The 25,057-nt window shown below is 35.3% G+C and overlaps 1 protein-coding gene across 1 annotated transcript in view; it reads right to left on the bottom strand.

Moving 5' to 3' along the window:
* WDR36 (WD repeat domain 36) overlaps positions 1-19,811 on the bottom strand; it is a 39,094-nt gene extending 19,283 nt beyond the window's left edge. Inside the window, exons 1-13 of the mRNA XM_081052958.1 lie at positions 19,514-19,811; positions 17,682-17,709; positions 15,580-15,680; positions 14,158-14,275; positions 11,804-11,936; positions 10,274-10,328; positions 8,751-8,883; positions 8,296-8,471; positions 7,841-7,961; positions 7,274-7,339; positions 5,816-5,902; positions 4,449-4,594; positions 32-146 (exon numbers count right to left, since the gene is read on the bottom strand). Of these exons, the coding sequence (XP_080909084.1) occupies positions 32-146; positions 4,449-4,594; positions 5,816-5,902; positions 7,274-7,339; positions 7,841-7,961; positions 8,296-8,471; positions 8,751-8,883; positions 10,274-10,328; positions 11,804-11,936; positions 14,158-14,275; positions 15,580-15,680; positions 17,682-17,709; positions 19,514-19,675 (1,441 nt within the window). The 5' untranslated portion in view covers positions 19,676-19,811. The remainder of the gene's footprint in view (positions 1-31; positions 147-4,448; positions 4,595-5,815; positions 5,903-7,273; positions 7,340-7,840; positions 7,962-8,295; positions 8,472-8,750; positions 8,884-10,273; positions 10,329-11,803; positions 11,937-14,157; positions 14,276-15,579; positions 15,681-17,681; positions 17,710-19,513) is intronic.
* Between the last annotated feature and the right edge of the window lie 5,246 nt (positions 19,812-25,057).

Consider the following 25,057-nt stretch of genomic DNA (forward strand, 5'->3'; position numbering starts at 1 on the left):
TTTTTAAAAATAAGAAAAAAAAATTCAATACCTTGTTCCTTGCCAAAACTTCCTCGATGTATACCAGACTGCATGTTATATACATCTACAGTTCCCGATGAAAGACCAATTACAGCAAAGTTTCCACAAGAAGTTATATCCACTGCCTTAGGAAAAAAAAAAAAATTAAACACAAACGACATTAGAAAATAACTAATGTTTTTACTGTACTTTATAGTTTCCAAAGTATTTTTTAATCTACTAATTAAAAAAGCGTGATAAATTGCTTCAATTTTCTTAAATATAATAAAATTATATTTGAGTATCTAAGAAATATATGATTGATTCCATCTCCATTCTCTAAGAAGTATGAAGAAATTATTATCCAAGACAATAAAATATAACCAAAGTTAATTAAAATTTACAAAGTCAGGAGAATTGTGTATCAGCTGACCTTCAATTTTTAGCTTATTCACAACAGTGCTAAAGTCGAAGCATTCCATTACCTAATTTCTCCCTACCTTATTTTTGTAATTGCTTCTACAGCTGATATAGAATTGAAAACATATCATTAGATACTGTCCAGTGAAAATGCCCAAAATGTTTTAATTATGACATATTAGGAAGGAAAACAAGATATTGCATAGAAAATATTTAGTTTATAAGTAGTTTCTGTAAAATAAACATATTTTAATACTTAAAGTGTCACTATTGTATTAATGAAAGGTATTTTCTTCTTTGTTAAAAATATGACACTGGGTATGTACTGGGTCATGGCCAGAGAAATCCCTGATTGATTATGTGTCAATCAGATGTCACCCATCCATGAGAAAATTCAAAAGACTGTTGAATTTATGTCTAAAGAAGTAGGTATCTTCTAAATCTAAATGAAAATATTTAATAGAGGCTATTTAACTGTGCAGAGTAAAACTGATATACTATCTGAGTCAAGACATATTTGCATAGCATTCACATAAGTATGTTCCACTTACATACACTTTTCTAGGTAATTATAGTTTATTCCTTAATAAAATATTTTAGATAGGGAATTACAGACTAACCTTAAAAAACATTCTATCTTCCTAAATAGAACACAAATGTAATTTTACCTATTTTTAATAACTCATAAATGTTTATGTTGTATAGTTACGCTATCAGGAACTAATGGAGATACTAGGCTATCACCTACAATTAATAGTCTTCTGATGGCCTTGCTGTACTTTTCATAACACGCAATTATTTTAATAGGATTTCTTGTTAGTAGGCCTGCTTCTGGTACTCTCCTTTTCTAATTTATTTACTCAAATCTCTTATCAAAGACAGCATAAACAAAGAAAACATGAAAAAGCTGAGAGGGTTACCTCTGAGTATCAAATTGTACTTTAGAGCATGCGCTCTTTGATAAATACTTCTGTTTATTACTTACTAGTTACTGGCTTTGTTACAAGTAGTTGAGTTTATCAGACCAATGGGTCATCACCAGTTAAGTATCAGTGTATATACATTTACTGAATGATCTATGAGTGATTACTATCGGCTGTGAGTTAAGAACACAGATCCTAAATTCAATGGTCCTAGGTTCAAATCCCAGCTCTTCCATTTTTCTAGCTTTACTGATGAGGCATGTTACTCATTAGATTAAGCTTCAATTTCATTGTGTATAAAAAGAGGCTAACAATAGACCATATCATAGTATTGTTGTGAGGATAACATAAAATAATATGTTCTGGGCAGAGAGCCTGGAACAAAGTAAGCACACAACAAAAGTTAGCTGTAATTATTACTACCATTACTACTATAGCTACTCAAAACTGTGCCAGTAAACTTAAGATGCTTAAGATAGTTTCTATGGTTTAGAAAATAGTGTAAAAGTTCGAGACTGGATTTTGTATTATGGGGAATACAGCACACATTCTGGCAAAGAAATCTGTACAAAATAGGATCAAATGTGGAGTTACACTTTTAACAAGCATTTTCAAAATCCTGCTTCCTCCTTTGCAGAAATTGATAAACTGATCCTAAAATTCATATGAAATGCAAGGGACCAGAATAGCCAAGACAATCTTGGGGTGGGGGGAAGCTTGGAGGATTCAATCCTCCTTTTACTACAAAGGTAATGAAGATGTGGTGCTGCTATAAAGATAGACATATAGAACAATGAAAGAGAACTGACAGTCCAAAAATAAACCCTCACATTTATGTCAAATGATTTTTGGCAAGGGTGCCACAACCCTTCAATAGGGAAAAAAGAAATCTTTTGAATAAATGATGCTGAACAACTAGGTATCAATATGCGAAAGAATAAACTCTTGATTCCTACATCACACCGTACACAAAAATCAGCTCAGAAAGTATTATAGACCTAAATGCAAGAGCTAAAAATATGAAACTCTTAAAAGAAATCACAGGAGTAAATCTTCATGGCTTTGAGTTAGGCGGTGATTTTTTAAAAACCACAAGCAATAATAATAATAATAATAAAGATAGGCTGGACTTCATCAAAATTAAAAACTCTTAGGCAGAAAATGATACCAACAAGAAAACAAAATGACAGTCCATGGATTGGGAGAAAATAATTGCAAATCACGTATCTGATAAGAAACTTATATCCAGAAAGCACTATTGCAACTCAATAAAAAGAAAGAACTCATTAAATAAGGGGCAAATTATTTAAATAAACATTTCTCCAAAGAGGATATACAAACAGCCAATAAGCACTAAAAACAAACAAAAAAAACGCATTTATCATCATTAAGTGATTAGGGAAATGCAAATCAAAACCACAATGAATACAGCTTCATATCCACTAGGATGGCAATAATCAAAAGAACAGACAATCACAAGTGTTGGTTAGGATGTATAAAAATTGGAACCCTTATATTAGGATGGTGCAAAAGTAATTGTGTTTTTGCAATTATTTTTAACCTTTCAAACCACAATTACTTTTGCACCAACCTAATACCTTGCTGGTGGAATGTAAAGTGGTGCAGCCAGTTTGGAATAGGTTGGCAGTTCCTCAAAAATGCTAAACATAGTTACATTATGACCTAACAATTTCACTCCTAGGTATAAATGCAGAGAAACAAAAACATCTGTCCACACAAAAACCTGTGCAGTAATGTTCATAGCAGCATTATTAATAATAGCCAAAAAAACAGAAACAACACAAATGTCCATCAACTCATCAATGGCCAAAATGTGGTTTAATTCACAAATAACCAAAATGTGGTTTAATTCACAAAATGGAATATTATTCAGCAATAAAAGGTATGAAGTTTTGTTACAAGCTACAATATGAACCTTGAAAATATTACGTTAAGTAAAAGAAGCCAGTCACAAAGACCACATATTTTGTGATTCCATCTACATAAAATGCCAAGAATAAGCAAATCTACAGAGATAAATAGCAAACTGTGGTTGCTTAGGTTAGGGAAATGAGAGAGGGAGAAAGTGAGATGGGGATGGCTACTAATAGGTACAGGGTTTCTTTCTGAGGTGATGAGATTCTAAAACTAGATTGATAGGATTTTGGTGATGATTGCACAATTCTGTGAATATACTAAAAACCATTGAACTACATACTTTAAATGAGTGAATTATATCTCAATAAAACTTTAATAAAAAGCAGAAGCAACACTTCTGCAAACCAAATTTGAAATCTTTCTTTATATCTTAAAATCTGAACCTAATACAAGAAGACTTACATATTAACAAAAGAAAACAAAAATAAAATTTCAAAAAAAAGTAAGAACTTATAAGTAAACATTTATAACTGATAAAAGTGAACTGGCATCGGAAGATGACTAACTCGGCCACACATGTGCAAAAAAAGAGCAACCCCTTCCCACGTTGGTCTCTATGTATAAGAATCCCTCCCCGGAAGTTACCAAGAAATTTTAACAGAACTTATACACAAACACTTTAAGCTATATTTTAAAAAAGCTTAGACAGAATTCAATCAGAATTTCTCTAAAAGATACTTCTCACAAAAGACAAATATAAGAAAACAAGAAATAAAAGATTTAACTTCCACTACATCTATAATTCATTAAAAATTTATCTAAATCTTACTCCTATAGTGAAAGAAATGGAAGGAAGTAAAGAAGAGAGGAAGGAAAAAAGAAAAAACAGAATCCTTTAGATCCATATGCATTGAATATTGTACTGTATACTCAACATAATTCAGGTGAGAAAGTATATTGATAAATGCTGAAATCATCTTCAAAGGGTATTTTGAGTAATCCTATATTAATTAATTAGAAAATTTAAATAACGAATATACTACATCTGATTAAGCAAAGCTTGACTTAAACCTAAAATAATTCTCTGTAAGTTGGGAAACTTAACACTATTTCTAAATGTTAAATAATGTTCTTTCAACCAATACTCTTATTAATAAACTTGAGTATAATAAGATTAGCATAGGACAGTTTTATGGGGGAAAAGCCCTCACAAACAAGCTCACTTACTGTTGCAGTTATGTCATCTTTCTTCAGCTCTTTTGGCTTGAGAAAGTAAGCGCCTATTGTAGATCTTTGATAGTTCCAAGTTGAGCAAGATAGTTTACCTTGATGGCAAGCAATGATACCATCCCAGTCACTTTCACGAGCTTCCTCTGAAATATAATTAAAATCATAAATCAAATTGCTTTTCACTCTCTCATTCATTCATTTACCTATTATTTATTAAACATCTAATATCCACATTATCATTAGGCACTAGGGACACAATAATAAACAGGTATCTCCTGATAGCTGAGTTTCCAATCTAACAAGATATTCTGATTAGAAGAAATTACAATAAAGTATGATAGTGTGTAATAAGAGCACTCAGGAAGAGTATGCTAAGAAATTTGGGGAGAGTTAATAAATGGCTCCCTGAAAGAAGCAGTAAAACAAGTAGTAATTAACTAAGGGTGGGGGGCACACACAGGCCCAAGAGTAACTTCAACAAAATTATAAAATTAAGCACAGCAAGTAGGTGAAGCATTTTCTCCAAAGGGATGAGAAGAGGTCAAGGCAACTTGGGCCACATTACAGAGTGTCTTGAAAGCCATGTTAAGGAGAGGAGATTCTACCCTAAAGGTAATTAGGGGCCACTGAAAGATTTGTAAGACAATGAGTGAAATGTTTCAGATGTTTTAGAAAGACCACTCAGACTCTAAGATAAAAAGTAGAGAGGAGGGTGGTCAAAATTAAAGTTAAAAAAAAAAAAAGTCACCATGTTGTTAGTTATAATAACCTTGAAGTAAAAATGGTGCTTATACAGTTATTTCTGACAGTTTTCACTCAACAATTCCATCACCTATACATTTTTCTTAAAATCAATTCTTTGAATAAAGCACTGCTCAAGTGACAGTATATACTAAGACCTCAGTGTATTTAGGTATTTATTAGTCAGAACTCTATGTTCTCAATTCTTGCCTTTTTACATTAATGACTTTCATTATTCCACATACAACAGAATGAAAAGAAGGGCCACAAAATGAAATACCAAGGATTGTTTATTAGTAGCTTTTATAGAGAAGAGCAAAGCCAGAAATTAACAGATAACAAGTTCAAATTATAAATAACTCATTTTCAGTCTTCACAAAAGTGAAGGGGTTACCTTTCAGATACTTAATAATATTTGCATGCACTTGGGGTTACCTTCTAGATGCTTAATATTTGCAAAAACATTTATTGACAAGGAAGAAATAAAAAAATGTATTGAGATTACTTTACAGATGCTTATTCATATTTGCAAAAGCATTTATTAAAATGGAGAAAATACAGAAATATATAGTAGGAAATAAAGGACACAGCAGAATGTCTCAAAACACTGTGAAGTTACTTACCAGCTGCAAACTTTGTGATGGGTGGAAGTCTCACTGACATGGCATTCTGAAGACCTTTACGTTTGACTCTCTTTTTATTTATTAGTCCTGAGGTTGGGGGAGAGAAGAATATAGCTATGAATCCTTCATAATGAAAATATACATATAAGTTATTTATTGTCACGTAACTAAAGTTCAAGATATTCCCATTTAAATCAGGAGCAAAATGATGATGATATTACCATTGTTATTTAATCATTTGTGAAGTTTAGCCTATGTAATTACACCACAAGAAAATAAACTACAAGATATGAATAACCGAAAAAAAAGAAGGTAAAAATATCCTTTTTTGCAGATGATATGACGGTCAAACAGTCATGTCAATTAAAAGAAACAGCCCGGTGCAGCCGGTTAGCTCAGTTGGTTAGAGCACGGTGCTCTTACCAACAAGGTTGCCGGTTTGATCCCCACATGGGCCACTGTGAACTGTGCCCTCCACAACTAGATTGAAACAAGTACTTGACTTGGAGCTGATGCGTCCTGGAAAAACACACTTAAATAAAAAAAGTTTTTTAAAAAAAGAGAAACAGCCAAATAATTATTAAAAATAGTAAGTTTCACTGGACCAGCTACAGAACCAATACAAAGAAAAAGTGAATTCTCTACGTGCAGCAATATTTAGTATTACTATAATAATATACAATACAATGAACAAAGATCACATTCACATTAGCAAAAAAATTTAGGAAATCATATTAAAATATGCAAAATAGCACTGAATAATCTTAAATATGTAAGATTTTTAAGGAGGAAATATGTAAGGAGGAAAGCTGAAAAACACACTTCACTGAGGAAATTTAAAGACCACTTGAATGAGGACGTATGATATTTCTAAATGTGAAGATTCTTAAAAATAACAAATTTCTCCAGTTTAATTCAAAAAGGAATTACTTGGGATATGGATTTAAAAATGATCCTGAAATTCATCTGGAAGTATATACATGGATGAATAGCCAGGATATTAGCTTTAAAAGAGTAATTATGAGTAAAATTGAAAAACATTTTTGTTTAGTAAACAAAGTATCTCAAATGCAGAAACCATAGAGAATAAAATGTGCCCTTTTTACAAAAAGATGGGACACTGCTTACTTGGATGCTTTCTCTAAGCTCCCTTCTGTCTTTAATATTCTGCATTCAATAGATGGCTGAAGTTAGACCGTCAATGTCTCTTGGGTGGCAGCAGTATGTTGTCACCACCCAAGATGTCTAACTCTTTTCAATAACCTTATAGCAGCATCTCAACCACTTCTACAGCAACACTGATCTTAGGACTCTTAGTACTACCACTCTTCCATACAAGTGTTTTTTATTTCATCCAAGAAAAGAGGAAATTTATCAAAGAAACCTCCACTGCTATCTCACAGAATCTTGAAATGTTTTTGTGACCAGCAGTTTTCTTTCCATTTGCAAATGACCTACCGTGTCCTAAGCTCTTGTTAAATTTTTCATGTATCGTGGAAAATGACTGAAGAGTTCCATCTTGACCTGTTGAGATATATATAGAAAATGCCTAATCAAGCTTCATCAAAACAATGGACCATCTGAATCACAGATTGTTAAATCGGATTCTATAAAAAGCTTTAAGTTATAGTTTGGGACACTTTAAAAGGAGAGTCATATTGCAACTACATTCTTCATTACAGTATTCAACTGTGCACAGAATTTATTAAGAACAAAGAATAAAATGAGGTACTAATAATTCTGAGCATATTATTAGAATAAGCAAGGGCTACATTTTCAGAATCTGACCATGCTGAGGATTAGTAAATAGAATGACACTCCAAATGAAGATATCATCTACACTGCTTCCTAAAGTATTAAGAAAGAATGGCCTAATTTTTCTTCATCTCATTTAACCTACATTTCCAAGTCACTCAAAGGGACATTTGAATCTAAAAATATGTAAATACCAAAACTTATTAAGTATTAAGCAGCCTGCTCTCAATAACTGCTGGAATTAACTAATAGCATGAAGCAGAAACTCACTTGCGCTAAGAATTTGTTGTCCGTTTTGTCCATAATATCTAATTTTGGTGAGAGGAGCACTATGTCCCATTCTGAATCTCAAAAGCCGTCCTTCACCTGCGGGACCATCAAATATCCATATCTGCCAAGAAATACAAAGGTAAGGTTCTTCCACAATGTGTTAAGTACTCTGTAAGAAGTTCAATCACCTTGGACATAAATCAACTGGCACTGGGTAATGCTTCCCATGCCGCTGACACTGGAGTGGGGCTGTAGGAGAGAGAAACTATAACTCTGCCTCACCTCATTGCAATCACGTAAACTCCTGCTTTTTTTTTTTTCAATCTATACCACTATCTTACTTATCCCACATTCCTTCCATCTTTCAGGTTCCAGGCTAATAGATTAAAGCAGGCTTGTAATAATATAAGGGTAGGACAGATGAGTCAGGAAGATGACAACGATAATCATAATACCCTGAGAGCATTGTCAGCGCCATTTGTGACAAGAAGTGGCTCTCTATGGAGAAATGTCAGTCCGGCGATTGCTGTAGAATGTGCATTTCTCATTTGATTGATTAATTTTTTGTCTTCAAGATCCCAGAGTCCAATATGGCCACATGGGCTTCCAGCTGCCATTACTGGATGACCGTCTGTTATTAAAATAAAATACATTAACAAAAACATGCACCATAAAACAACTACATAATTCTTTTCTCCACCTTTTTAATCAATGAAGTTAGAATAAACTATACACCAAGAATCTATCCATAGTCTTTTGGCTCTTCATACCCCAGTATTTCATTCATTACAGTATTTCATTCATTTCTATTAGATTAAATTACAAGAAAACATCTATCAAGAAAATTTCTATGAGCTTCTCAGTAATGCACTTTAAGTGTTCTTAACTCTCATCAATAATTAAGACTTACCTGTACGAAATGAAATCGAAGTAATAGGTCCCCAGTCTTGACGAAACTTCATTAATGTTTCATCAAACTTAATGTTGTGAATGATAACCTGACCCGACATAAGACCAACAGCAATCACATCCACAGCTGGTGCCTGAAAATTAAATTATTCACTATTTTCAGAGCTTTAATAATCCTGATTATATGCATCATTACTTACGTGTAATTAAAAGAACTTACAGAATATCTTCCTGAAGGTGGCAAAAAAAAGGCAGTAAGCATTACTATTGTGGCATACTTTGGATTTAGCATTGAAATATTTAGGAATGATTTTTCTAAGTTACTTCCCAGCTTCAAATCGGGTAGTCACCAGTACCTCCCCACCCCCAAAACAGCCAATTTGGTAAGAAAACAGCCATAATAGAAAAGGAAGCTCATGTGTAAAATCACTATAGACTGGATGGAAACAAACAAAAACAGACAAATCCTAGAAAACATATAAAGGCTCACCATATGCATGGCAACATAAAAGGCCAACTACAAAGGCAGTGAAGAATTGTTTACTCAAGGAAAACAAGAAAAACCTACAAAACAGATTAAAAGGCAAAAAAGTTTTACAATTAGTCTGTTCCAGCTCTAATAGCCTATGATTATAATCTTAATTTTTTTTTTTGATTATAATCTTCATTTTATACAACAGTCTTACATACAGGCTCCATATTAATTTCCTCTATTATGCAGAGAAGATCAATGTCCAATACTATTATAGAATGGAATCAAGCCAAACATTTTATCAATTGGCCATCATGTGACTACTCTGCATAAGAGCCTGTGTAGAATCTGTGGATACTAAAACAAGTATATTCCTTGCCCTCAAGGAACCTAATCATCTGATACCTTTGGGGTCTTCTGGGCAGGCAAAAGCAGAGCAAGGTTTATAGTAATAACAGAGGATAAAGGAATGCATGTAAATTGGGCAGGAATAAGTAATGGATATTTAGAAAGACCAATGTACATTAGCTGCATACGTCCAATTACGTATAAGATTATCTGCAGACAGACTTTCATTCATTCATACGTGTTCTGCAGATGCATAAAAACAAAAAGCAGTTATTTCTGGAAGAGTCCAGCCTTTAATGAAATATTAAGATTTTGGCCCCCAATTATTTCAAGCTATAAATATCAACATCCTGACAAATGCCTCTGTATGACCTACAACCTCCCTGTTTCACTGAACAATTCATCTCCACTCTGCACAAGGCACTGGACTACATGCTTGCAAAATGACTAGTAAACATGGTTCCACAGCAACTACAGATTTAGAGCTTAATTCCAGGCAAAGCAATTTCTACCAAGTTTACAGTCAAAGGTTTTATTACTTGCTTTCGATTACGTTTCCAAAACAAAATTTTTAGGGTAATATTTACAAAGATAAACTAGTCTATATATCTTGTCTTTAAGTCCAAACATATGATCGACCCCTGAAGCTGAAAGACTCTACTACTAACTTTGTTTCTTCTTTGACTTAACAGAAAAATACTAACCTGCTGAAGAGCTGTCACTCCAACTTTCCATCCTGGAAATGTATATAGAAGTTTACTACAAGAAGAAAAAGAGTTGAAAGCTATTTTTTTGGAGGAAAATAAAATCAACTATATATTAAAAAGTTAAAAGATAACAGGTGTGATATTTACTAAGTTCTTACTCTGTCCCACACTATTCTAAATATTATACATATAAATACGCAGATTTAATCCTCAAAACAATCCCATGAGGTAGACATTTTTCAGATAAAGAAACTAGGTAACTTAAATATGTGAAATAAGTAAGCTAAGGTCACGTGACTAATAATTTACAGAGCCTAGAGATACCAATTCCAGACCTCACGCTGCTAATAACTACTATACTATGCCACCCACATCTTTAAGAAAATAGAGGGGGGAAAAATACATGAGTAAAAACCATTTTAGATTACAGACAACAGAAAACAATATTAGAATATAAGCAGATCTCATTTTTCACCGCATTGTGTTTCTACAAACATATCATAAAGGGAATACATTAGAACTACAATACTGCTCGTATGTTACGTAACTGTTATATGACACTTGTGATGCTGCCAAACTTCAGAATCAAGCCATGAATGAAAAGTCAGTCCATGGAGAGCAAACAGAGATATCTGAAACTGTTATACTGATAATCAATAAAGTACTAAATCATGTATTAAATTCTGTAACTGGGCACAGATTAATTCACTCAATGATTACCCATGGAATACTTAAACGTACAATAAAGAGTGTAAATATCACATAAAGAGCCTAAAGAGATAACCATAGGGGCAGAGCCAATTACCTCAGTCATTATCCCTGAGCCTAGCACAAAGTAGGTAGTCAATAATATTTGTGAAAGTGAACAGAAACACTAATTTAAAACTAAAAACCAGGATAAACATTAAACCTTTGAGAATCTTAGTTTCTCTCTTGAATTTATAAGGGATTTGGAAAGACAATTTGGATAGTCAAATATTTTTGTTTTTCTTTTTAATGCTATACAAAGAAGTCTTGGCTACCCCTTTTTTCTCTGGATAAATATTCAAATAACAGGTCGAGTTATTTAAAATCATTTATCTAGCCCTCTAGCTATACCAATATTATAGTAGATGTCCATCATGTTTATGGTTGATGGTGAAATACTTTAACTCTGAAAAACCATTCCTATATGTTATCACTAAATGAATACTGACTTGCTTTGCCTTCTTTTATCTTGGTTTATCGAAAACTAGAAGCTGCCAAGTGACAATCTAATAATTATTTTCTGATCTTACGTGACTTTACTAGAGCCTTCTCTACAGCTATATGGATTTTTTACAGTGAGTAGGGCCATCAGTATATACTTTTCAATGGGCATTTATGAAGCTGAGTAACCATTCCAAAAACATGTATATTTATTGAAAGCCCTTTCTTTAAGTAAACATATAAAGGCAGGGAGAACCGAGAGGCTTAAGTATGTATTAGGGAGTAGCAGATGAGAATATGGTAGGAGCAATCCATGTTGTGTTCTGAAAAAGTGCTTACTTGGACTTTACATTCCACAACTGTAGGCTTCCTTGTTCACTGCCAAGAAGAATTTTATTCAAGTAGGTACTTGGATGCAAAATTGCAGAAATTTTAAATACTGATTTATCGAAAGTCAATTGCAGGTATTCTTCTAAAAAAGTAAGTTATAAATAGCATGTAATTATTTTTTTATAAAATAGTTCAAAATATTTTTCATATACCCATATATTTAGCACTTAAAATCCACCACATCAAAAATTTATGTACTAATATAAATCTATATTATATACTAATGTAGATTTATATTATGTACTAATATAAATCAAAGACTTATATATGAATCTATAAACATTTAAACACATTTAAAAAATGTGTTGGACAATTTATAAATATAATTTAGACTCAAAAATTTTCTAAAAGTTCTAATATCAATAGTATTATAAATTCCACTCACCGCTGAATTGGTTTACAGAAATGAAAAATAAATACTTAAAAAAAATATGAAACTAGCAATCAGCCTTATTATTTTTATAATTAGATCAAGAGGTGAGTGAATATTCCACATGAAGTGTATGCTCTGAGCTCTTCCAGGGTGAGAAGGGCCAAATATCTAAAAAGCTTGATGGGCCACTCAAAGATGTGAAAAGTAGAGGCGAACTTCAATGAAACTAAGAACAGTGCCTCTCACACATTTCCACAGAACCTCTTATAGAGGAGAGTAAAAGAACTTACAGCCCTGTGCAGTGCATATAGCACAGCCTGCTGCAAGATCAAAACATTTTTTGAAATCTTACATATGTTTAAAATTCCTATGTGTAAAGTTTGTTTTCTACTTCACACAGTTCCATCTATGATGAAAACAATTTTTCACTAAATTTCCCAACAAATTTGAGGATCAAAGAAGGTACATTTCACTTTATCTTTAGTTTCACATACTATCTGGCACACTGCTACACACTCCTAGGGTATGTATAACCCAGTTTAAAAAGCATAGACACAGGTGAAATTATACCAAGTTTACTTTAAATGCTATTTTCAAAGATCTTTGCCTTTATTCGAAATTAGCAGTTTTACTTAAAATCATTACAAAGAGCTCCCTGAAAACACTGGTTCAATGTGTTGCTGGGCACCAGCATCAATAGAATGCCTGTTAGATTCTAAAATCACATTCTCTAACTTTATAAAAGGCCTTTTAACAGCCATCTGCACAGGGAATACTTTTGGAATTCTGTTCCCTCTACTTGAACAGACAAAGAAAAGAGTAAGTAATTTGAATAATACATGGAATAACTCCCAGGAGAGCAATCTCTAGAATTTCTACTAAAAGGAAATATACTGCATCAAACAATGAGTTAATTAAGAGATAAGATAAAAACGTAAACAGATTAAAAAACTTAAAAGCTTTGGGCAGCTGGATGGCTGTTGGTTAGAGCGTGAGCTCTGGACAACAGGGTTGCCAGTTCAATTCCCACATGGGCCAGTGAGCTGCGCCCTCCATAACTAGACTGAAGACAATGAGCTGCTGCTGAGCTTCCAGAGGGGCAGCCTGATGGCTCAGTTGGTTAGAACGCGAGCTCTTAACAACTAGATTGCCAGTTCAATTCCCGCATGGGATGGTGGGCTGCGCTCCCTGCAATTAAGATTGAAAATGGCAACTGGACTTGGAGCTGAGCTGTGCCCTCCACAACTAGACTAAAGGACAACGACTTGACTTGGAGCTGATGGATCCTGGATAAACACACTGTTCCCCAATAAAAAAATTAAAAAACAAAACAAAAAACGACTTAAAAGCTTTAATTCATGAAAGATCCAGTCTTTTACTGAGGAAACCTGGGAACAGTATGGTGATAAATCCCTAACCTTTGAAGATAACATAGTCGCATAAACATAGCTCACTGCATACATGCCACTGTACAAGCGTATCACTGTTAAAGGATATTGACTCATCCTTAGAAAAAAGGATGTATATTTTCCTTCGTATCACAGGATCTTCAAGTTTACTATTATAATCTCCTTTACTGAGAGTTGAAAATACAAACTAAGAATTAACAAGTGTAAATATATACCAAAATACTCTCCAGAGAAAATAATATATCATGTCATTCAACTGGAGAACTGTAATAGAAAATGTACTAGTTGAGCTAAACACATTTAACAGGTTATAAATAGCTCAACTAGCTGATTAAAATTGCTTATCCATTTTTTACTTAGAACCTTTTTTCCTATACATGTTAAAGATTCTTTCTTCATTTTTTTTTTTTTTACTGCTTATATTTGAAACCTCTGGTGTTAAAGTTATGCTTACATAGGTTTTTAATTTTAACTACAAACATACCACCCCAAGATAAAGCAACAAATTGGTTAATTCTTACCTTCTGAGTATATGTGCCATATAATAAGAATGCTGTCAATATCAACAGAGATAATGTGATCCCCAAAGGGTTGCAAAAGACGGATTTCTGCCTTATGACCCTTAAAGGTATGTACTACCTATAATGTCAAAGTTCAAAAGAATTTCACATTATTCATCATTCATCATGTAATATTATTTATATTAACCAAAAAATGCTAATTCTGAAGATGTTCATATTAAGAAATGTGGTCCAACTTTTGATTATCCAAGGTTAAATTGACAAATAACAAGAAACCAGGCATTTTCACCTGCTCCCCGAGCCAGTCCAAATAAAAAGGAAATATGAATTAGGAATACAGAAATGAGACCTCAGAGACTCAGCCTCCCAACTGAGATTAGGGAGGAGGCATGCACAGATCTGGGTCCACAACCAAATTCAACTAGCATAACTCCATGCATCCTAGAAAAGTGTTATATTCTAGAAGGCTAATCTCTAGTGACTCAACCCCCAGCTGGGTTCCAGATGAGATGAAGGAGGCGAGGTGGGAGCTGTAAAGTACTTCTTTCCTACAGCTTTCTGTTTTAGGGAAGTACTCCATTCCTTAGTAACTACAGCCCCTTCTTCAGTTTCAGCTCTCGCCAGGTTCCAGGAACTCTATTTCTTCTCCGTGACCCTTTGGCCCTAATGGTGGAAACAGCTTCCTATAGTTGATAGACTCTGATGCCCTCCCACATCTACCAGGGAAAATTACAAACTGCAATACTTTGCAAAAAAAGACAGACACTTCTCCTGACTCTAAAAATTCAAACAACTGCCATTAAAGAGCTCCACAGGAAAGTTGCGGTCCTCTGCCACACACAGTGTTAATAGAGGACATTAGGAACAAATGTCAGTCCAAGTCAAACCCACTGTCATTTTCCCTTTCATTCTAGACCACTAAAGCCAGGTCATCAAGTTGTCCCAGGACAAACTTAGAAACCGAAGGGTAGCTAAGACAAGAAATGATGCTTCCTTAGCAGTGGAGAAAACAAAGAATCTAGGTTTCTCAATTTAGGGAACAAGTACTTGGTTTTTAGAAAAGGAGTCATGGGCTGAGTTGTTCATTAAAAAAAGGCCAATTCACATAAAACAGTAGTAGAAATATGAATCTCCCAGGAAAGCATTTTCAAAATACACAGAACTAAATCCTATCTCAACCAAATATACAAAGTGGACAGTTCCAGAGATAAGTCTCAACTGGGCATGAAAATTTTGAAGATGTCCAAATAATTCTGACATTAACCCCTTGGAAAGAAAACGATACTAAAGTTTTAACTAATTTTAAGAATTTGATGAAATTAACTTTCTCTTCCAGAAACTGTATATACATATATATTAAAAAAAAAAATCAACTACTAACTGCAAAAGACAAACAAGTAAAAATAGTTCAGTGACACAAACCTCTTTATTTCGAGCAAATGCAGAGAATACATTCCCATAAGCAGCAAAGACTAGTCTCCCATCAGCTGCCATACAGCAGATATCCTGTGGAACAGAGTTACCTAAGAAAAAATAAATATAAAAGAAGTGAGAATTTTTAAGATCTTGGATCAGATAGAAACCTCAAGTATACATATAACATTTTTCATGGTTTCATACACACACACACACACACACACACACATACATATATATATAAAATGAAAGCTGAGAATTAGAGTATAAAATTTTGACTTTAATGTTATTTTAGATATCTAATAACTCTCAGACTGAGACTATGAAACCACCCTAACCTTACCTAAGAGAATTAATGTCTAGTATTTGCAGACATAGAGACATAATTCTAAAGAAATAAAGCTTTTTGAGGTTACTTGGGGAAAATCCTCACTTAATACTTCACTTAAAGCTCTAGCAGATGGTCATGCATGTGAATGCTTTCAGGAACATCAAGTTCACTAATAACTCCAGGAAAAAATATTAAAACTAAATAAAAACCTAGAGCCCTGTATAACTCTACACTATAGAGTACCCTCAAAAAAAAAAAAAAAAAGTCATGATATTCTACATGCTTACCCTGAAAATGAACAATATGGTTTCCACTCAGTCTCCTCCAAGGTAATTATGCCTCTCACATCTAAGCATTGTTTATACATGATTTCTTGAGTCCTCTCTCACTACCATAATCAACTTTTTAAAAATGTTTTAAAGAGTTTTATTGGGGAACAGTGTGTATTTCCAGGACTTTATTGGGGAACAGTGTGTTTTTCCCAGGACCCATCAGCTCCAAGACAAGTTGCTGTCCTTGCAATCTTAGCTGTGGAGGGCGCAGCTCAGCTCTAAGTCCCGTGCGGAGAGATGAACCAGGAGATGAACCAGCAACCTTGTTGAGAGCACAAGCTCTAACCAACTGAGCCATCCGGCCATCCCTATGCAGCTCAGTGGCACTCTAGTTGCAGAAAGCGCAGCTCACGGGCCCATGTGGGAATCAAACCAGCAGCCCTGTTGCTCAGAGCTCATGCTCTAACCAACTGAACCATCAGGCCCCCCTGGACTTTTTATTTTTTATTTCCTGTTTTAAAGGCAGGAGGATTAGAAGATAGAGGATTGTTTTAAGTATTTTTCACACTGCATATTACACTTCGGAGTTTCATTTCCATATTATTATTATTATAGGTTTATTATCTACTTCTGTAATCAACTTAGGATATAGTGTCCTTCTGTCTTCTATAATCTTTTATAAAATGTAACTTTTATCAGACATACACACTGGATTCCTTACAGTTCTCCTCTGTTTCTCTTACAAATATCATTATTTGATGGTGAAACTAGAATCTCTTAGCCCCAGGAAACCCTTTACTCTATTAAGCAGTTTTCAAAAAAATAAGTATTCCTTCCTTTGGAAAAAATATCAAAATGTGGGATAAGGGAAAACTCTCCCTTCAGTAAAAGAAATGATGGAATCAAAAAAATCACTGTTTGGTAATCATAATACTGATTCAGGCAAGAATCACTAAATGATAAAAGCAGTGCCTGAAAGAGTAATAAGATATTTACATAGTCTCCAAGTATCTTACCACAAGGTACTTACTAATTACAAAGAGAAAAACTTTAAAATGGAACTTCTGACAAATGTCACCTTAACCAAATGATCAAAGTTATCACTGCTAGGAAAAGGACTACCGAACAGCATGTGCCTCCTGATATGATTCACTGAGAATTCAGCATCATTTCTTTGTTATTCTTGCTATAGTGCATAAGCTGAATCTAATAATCAAAGAATTTTTTTAATCGAATTAAAGGACATTCTAAAAAAGAACTAGCCTAGATAGTCTTCAAAAATCTTAATGTTATAATATGCAAAGCTTGACAAACTATTCCACATTAAAGAAAACTAAAAAGATATCACACATTAACTGAATGTAACACATGATCCTGACCTAGAGTTTTTGTTTGTTTTTTGCTATGTATCAGATAGCACTGGATTCCTTTTATTTTCTGTAAGTCGTAAATTCACGTCAAAATTTTATAAACATGCATAAACTCAGGATAAAGTCTATACTTACTTACTGCGACCAGACTAAGTTTCTGAACCTGTTTTAAAAAAAGAAAAAGAAAGATTAAATTTTCATTAACAAAAACAATTATAATAATATAACACTTGAAGATTAAGATACAAGTTCATACATACATTTGCTATGCTGTCCTTCCTAAAAAAGACACTGATTCTAATTTTCATTATTAGGAAAGCTTACAGTTTCAACTATTTCATCAGGGGTGGTGATGGAAGGTGCAGGTGAACATTTTCTATAATGGGCCATACAGTAACTATTTTAGGGCTTTACAGGCTAGGTGGTCTTTGTTGCAAATACTCAACTGCTAATGTACCACGAGAGCAGCCATATATGATACAGAAACATATGTGTATTCCAATAAACTTAATCTAGGAGTAAAGAAGTTTGATTTTTATATAATTCTCATATGTCATGAAATACTGTTTTTTAAATTTTTTTCTCCAATCATTTAAAAATTTCAAAACTGCCCATCTCCGAAGCACAGAGTTCAAACACTAGAGATGCAAGAGTGCTAAGATTGAAAGGGCCCTTAGAGATCAATTAAATATCCTGGTTCTTAAATGAGAGTAGATGTCTTCATCCCACGCCAAAATTTGATTATACTGTATTCTACTACTATGCAAATTTTACTTTAAGTTGTTATGACCTATTACAATAAACACAAACATACGTGGAAAATAATTAAAATGTCATGGGTCACATAAAAACAAATGGTGGGCACGACTGGCTTGTAGGCTCTAGTTTGCAGACCCCAATCAATTGTTACTGCTCCAACCATGTAGCCTTGAGAAAGTTACTTTGATCTTGCTGTGCCTCAAATTCCTCATCTACAAAATAAGGATTAAAATAGGTAACTACTTCAGGGGATTATTATGATTCAATGAATAAAATTTGTGTGAAACAGAGTGCAGCCAGTCACACAGTAACTGCTCAAAAACTGTCAGCTACTATCACCACCATCATCTCCACCTTGGGTTCGGCCCTCACTTTCCTCTTCCACTAACTCTGCGGCTACCAACCACCAGTTCATCTTGCTAATAACCTGCTTGATTTTCACAACCCTTCAAGCCATACAACTTTATAGCACCGTTTCCAGAAAACGTGCTTAATTAACACTTGCTATTATCACCCTCATCATCAAGAAAAGGTCTGTTTTCACAGGGAATACATTCATTTGGAGAAGACAAAAGAAACCAGTAAACAACAAAAGACGATTGCAACGATTGGTGAGATCAGATGAGCTGTTAAAGGAGAAAAGCCCATCACTAACAAGCAGGAAGGATGCTACATAAGGGTGCTATGAAACAATGATGTGTGTGTACCTTGCAAAGAAATTGCTGCAAGGTTTGCAGTAAATGGCACCATGACAGACCCTCAACACTGGTAGACTATAGACGCCGGGGAACTTTAGGGAAATTAGTTTGCTATCAATACGGATAGTCCCCTAAAATATAATTAATCTCAACCCCATCAGTTCTCCCAATATAGTCTTTCACATGAAGAATGCGGGGGGCGAGGGACTTGTCTTAATCCCATTTACATCTTCAAAGGAACTTCAATAGATATTTACTGGACCAACGTATTGCCACAGAACTGAAATGTTAGACTCTAGTATTCTCCCCTAGCCAGACTGCCTCTGAAACTCGCCCCAAGCGTGGATGCGATGCTTCGGGGAAACAGGGCCAGAAGGGGTTAAGGGCGAGAAAGGCAGGAAGCGAAGCCTCGGTAGGTGGAAGGGAGGGATCGGGATCACCCCCGAGCTGAGCCGGCGGCCCAGGAGGGTGATTCCCGGGATGCCCGCGCAGGAAGAAGGAGGCACTCACGTCATAGGTGTGGAAGCTCTTGCCCACGCAGGTCGTCACATAGAATCGGCGCTTCAGCGCACTGAACCGCACCACGTGTGGAATGTCGTTGCTGAAAAGCCCCAACGCCCGGAACCCTGCGAACAGCGCGCTGGCCGTGCGGCCTCCCGCGTCCTGCTGCATCGCTGCGCGGGTCCCGGATACTCTGGACGCCAGTACCCGTGCAACCCGCGTACCCGACCTTTCCGCGCGTCTCGTGGAGGAAAGCTTCGCTCGGGCAGAAGACTCACTGTCGCTTCCGGTGTCAGCTGCCAACCGCGTGAGCGGAGACTTTCCTCAGTGCACCTGGAAAACAGCTCCCCCCGGAGCGTGCAGGCGAGGCTCGACTTCGGTTCCGCGGGCCACAGCCTCCAGCACTTCATTGGTGCTCCTGAACTCAGGTGGGGCTGGAAGAAACGGGCCTCTTTCCTCTGGGAACGCGAAGAGAAGCGCGATGTCCAAGAAGATGACTCCTTAACCCAAAAGGAGTCAGGTTAAACGTGTAAAACCAGGAGACTGTGAAGAAATTTGAACACTGACTGGATAGTTGATGACACAAATGATTGTTAATTTTTATGTGACAGTAGTGTTGTGACTATGTTTTTAAAGGTCCTTCTTGTTTAGAGATACATCCCGGCATATTTATACATAAAATGATATATCTGGGGAATTGCTTTCAAAATAAGTGGGCATGAAGTGCAGGGTTTAGATGAAACAAGACTGATAATTGTTGAATCTCAGGAGTGGGTATGGGAGAATTCAGAATGCTATCCTGATGCTTCCAATAAAATTTAAATTCTTCATAATAAACAGATTTTTGTTTGACTTCTACTGAGTTTATTTACAGTAAAAAATGAATGGAATGTTAATGGATTATTAATTTTTCCCTCTGAGTTACAGACGAATGTACAACGTAGATAAACATTTTTAAGAATTTTCTAAATTGTGTATAATGCAGATGTTGCTTTTATAATCAGAAGCAAAGACATCTGCATCTATTGGCCATTTGGGGAGAGAACTGAAAAGTTTCCTGACCAGGACTTTACAGTTCACAAAGCCTTTGACACCCATTATCTTAATATAAACCTCAAATTAAGGTTGTGAGGTGTTTAGGGCAAAAATTATATTACTGTTTTACAAATGAGAAAATTGGATCATTGGGATTAAGTGATTTGTCCAAAGTTCCAAGATTATTTAGTGCCAACATCCAGGCTAACACAAGGCTTAGAAAGGGAGGAGAAAGGGAGATCACTGAAGGGCAGCAATCATATTTTCAAGACCAAACCTTGGACCATATGATGGGTGTGAATTCACATTAAATAAGGAACGTGAGTGAGGTTTCTGGAGATTACCTAATGTCAATCAATTAATGCTAGTGTAGCAATTTGAATTTAGGCCTGTCTGACAATCAGATTTATGTTCTTTGACCTCCATCTGGACAGTGAGACAAAATTTCTGAAATTAGAACTGTCATAGAAAATCTAGTAAATATGCATGTTAACCATTATGCTGTGATCTTTTAAAGGGAGGATGTTATGGGCTGACTGTGAGTTTTCCAGTTTTAACAGTTGGCCAGAGTTTATTTCTCCTTACCAGTTGCTTCCCTGAGATACTTGCTATTCAGCTGCCAGCAAATAATGTGAATGTGCAGTCGGAGAAAAGGAACTAGCTATTACTCTTTTTATTTGGTGATGTCCCCAAGGATGCCAGTATCAAGTCAGAATACAAGAAAAAGTGGATGTAGTAGATCGTTGACAAAGGATCCTTTTCAATTTGATTCAATGCATTGGGGCATCACAATATTCTGGTAAATTAAATATATAGCTATGTCATGTTATCATTTCTGACCTTTTAAAAAGGGTTAAATATGAATGTTTCTCAGTAGTTTATATAATAAAGATCATTTATTTTTGGTTACTGACTACGTGTATTGTGATCACTGGCTTTCAAATGGCCCTCAATGATTCTTACCTCGTGGTATTCGTGCCTGTCTGTAGTCCCCTCTCACACTGAGTTAGGGTGCCATGTATAACCAGGCAAGATTATAAAAAAAAAAAATGAAGTTTTGACTTGCTCCTTCTTGAGTCATTTGCTCTTCAGGAAGTCAACCACTATGTTGGGAAGATACTCAAGCAGTCCTATGGAGTTTTTCACATGGCAAGGAACAGAGGGCCTCCTGGCAACCAGCAGCACTACCTTGCTAGACATGTGAGTAAAGCACCTTAAAGCAGATCTTCCAGCCCTAGTCAGGCCTTCACATGACTGCAGCTGACAGCTTGACTGCATCCTCATGAAAGATTCTGAGCCAGAACCACCCTATTAAGCCATTCCTGAATCTCAACTCTATAACTTATAAATGTTTATTGCTGTTTTAGGCCACTACGTTTTGAGGTAATTGATACATAACCAATACACATTAATACACAATGTATTTATGACCATCTTGCTAATCAAATTTTAAAATGCTTACATTTTGTTCTATTGTATTGAAAGAAGCATGTCGCAAACCCAAGGAAATTTCAAGATCTTTCTTGTCCATCCCCTTAATTCGGAGATGAGTTAACTAGTATGGACTACAACTGTGCAACTAGATGGTAAAAGAGCAGGTACCACATGTCAGTTCTCCTCATTCTCAATCCAAGACTCTCCACTTTGAGGAGTTGTTCCTTCTGGCTGCCCCATTTTTGCTCTGTAGTGGAAGATGTATGACAGCACGTCTGTCACTGGTTCAGTGGTGCCACTAGAACACACATTGCACCGAGATATTGTTAACCAGGGTAGAAATAAGAGATTTGCTAAATAAGTCAGATCTATCTTTTCCACAGATAAGCATATACATTTCACTAAAATGTTGTCGAGGCAATTCTGATTTGGAGTTTGGAGACTATAGGAAATGCTTGTTTTAGCCAGCCTTCTTGAGAAATGTCTTTCAAATGTTGCAACGTAGAGAAACCTCTTTAATAGCAAACTATTTGTTTCAACTCTTTTCGTGTAAATCCTCCTCTTTTTCAAGTATTAAACACTATTCTTTCAAAGTAATAAAGAATTTAATCTGGTTCACAGTTTTGCCTGTGGCCAGGTCTGGATTGGCTGTTTCCCTAATCACCTACTTTGATAGGTGACACTTTCCTAACACTTTCCTAACCACAGTCAGTCCTAAGAGTTATCAACCCAGTTGCTGCCATTATTAAAGTTTAACAAGGAAATGAATGGTGGATGATTTTCCCAATACTCAGAACAAATTTTACCTGGTTAAATAACAGCAAATAAAACAGTTCTTCAATAGTACCCAGGCTAACACTTAGCCTGAAAGAAGCATCAGCCCCCTGGAAAGAGTATCCTTAGGTTTATTATCACTTTAGGCACCCACACAACATTATCCTTTCCTGTAGTCAGGGTAGAGAAATTCTCTTTGTTTTAAAGATCCTTTTACTTCCTTTTTCAATTACACTGGGAGCTCAAATAATAGGACATGCGGGCTAACAGCTACAGATGACGATATTATGAAATACCATTCAACGTTCTGCTGTTCTCTTGAGGAATTTTGTTTGACTTGAGTGCCAGATATACAGGCCCCCCAAAGATCTGTAAAAGGTAGCTCCCAAGGCCTATTCCTTTTCATATAACAGCTTTTCCTAAGTACTCCATGCAGTCTTTTCCCTGAGTAGAATGTCTGGTATGAGATTAGACCCATGAAGGCCCATTGACAGTAAGGTTATTACTTTTCTTTCATCCTCATTTAAAAAAAAAATGCTACATTGATGGTAATAAAGACTTTCTTCTCCATTCATTACTAGACCTTCCTGACACCAAGGGATTAAGGGTAGGAGGGGACAAAGGAGAGAATTAATGGAAAAATTAATCTGCAAATTACCATAAAAGTTCTTACCTTGAAGTAGATCTATATAAAAGAATTATCCGGAAGGAAGTTGTTGGCATGTTTTGTTATCAATATAATTTGAGCACATTTCAGGTACATAATAAACACAAAATTAAGACGTTATGATTAGAGGTGTCCACCAACCTGGAGAATTGTTAGGAACAGTTGTGAGGCCATAATTTCCCAGCCTATCTCATTGGTACAGAATCAGCATCCACTGTTGCAAAAATGGTCTACCCAGAAGCAATACCTGATCATCAAAGACCTCTCCAAAACTGAAAATTTATAAGGAATAATTTGTTCTTGTAGTTCTATTCCTTATCTGTTTTTTCAATTGTTTTGCTTATAGGCCATATAAAACTATATTTATGGGTCAGTTTAGAATTCTAAATAACTGAATACACGGTTGAATATGACTAAACTATTGTCACTGGGGTTGGTCAGTATGCAAAAGAATCGCTGAGGACCTACAAACCAATACTCTGATTCAGCAGAAGAGGGGCAGACAAATAGGAATCTATATTTAAATAAACTTCCCAGGTGATTTTAATGCCGGTGGTCTGCAAGTCACTTTGAGACCTTTTGACCGTTAAGGAAACGGCTGGCATAGTGATGCTGTCAATACTGGAAATGGATGAGCTCATGGAATGTGTGCTGCCAGTACCTGTTATCAGGATTTCAAATTCTCTGGCACCAGTTGAGAAATGGCACCACTGAAATAACAGTCTTGCATGATGGAAAACCTCAGTCACATATGATCCTGAACTCATTACATTCACTCTGAAGTCTTCAGACAAGTTCCAGGGAGAGAAATAACTGAATCTCATTTAAGAATTATTTACAGCCATTTAAAATAAGAACAATGAGGCTATTATTCTTCTTTTGTGGAGACTAGGGTTTACTTTCTAGAGAAATGAACCCTAAGTAATCCAGATTTGGAAAGCATGCACAGAGGGTTGTTGCAGCTGAGACTGGAAGATGAAGTGAATATCACACACTGACTAGTGGGTCTCCTAATTCCTTTCACACCACGCTCCCAGCACATATACCAACCTTCAAGCACATAAACACCTCCAAATAGAAGATTGCAGGAACACTAAGGAAAACTGAACCGTCCCAGAGAAAAGACCTATAGCTGCTGCCATTGGTGACCTTGCACTGAAAATGTCTTTTGTCACCTGAGTGACCTAACATTTCATTCAAGAAGTATTTATTCAATATTAATGAATACCAAACACTTCCATAGTATTGCCAAAATCAAAATAAATACACAAGACATACAAATAATTAGAACAGACATATAAAAACTTGCCTTCATGAAATCTGTGTTCTATAAAAGAGAAACAGAAAAAAAAGAGAAGTAAACAATAGCTCTGAAAGATGTTAAGTGTGAGGGCATAGTGAGGAGTAGAAAGTATGAGAATTGCTATTTTAAATATTTCCAGGGAAATTCTCACTGAAAAATGACCTTTGACTTAAGTAGTTTCAATAAATGCCTCGGTTCTCAGTCCAAAGATAGGAGAATTTCTCAGCAAAAGATAAATAAATGAGATACATTGTTCTTCTAGTTTTCTTCTTCTTTGGAAGATAGGAGTAGAAAACATGAAACATGGATAAATAAACATACAAGAAAATATTAGCAGACC

This window comes from Rhinolophus hipposideros (genome assembly GCF_964194185.1).
Source record: "Rhinolophus hipposideros genome assembly, chromosome: 7".
Taxonomy (NCBI): Eukaryota; Metazoa; Chordata; class Mammalia; order Chiroptera; family Rhinolophidae; genus Rhinolophus; species Rhinolophus hipposideros.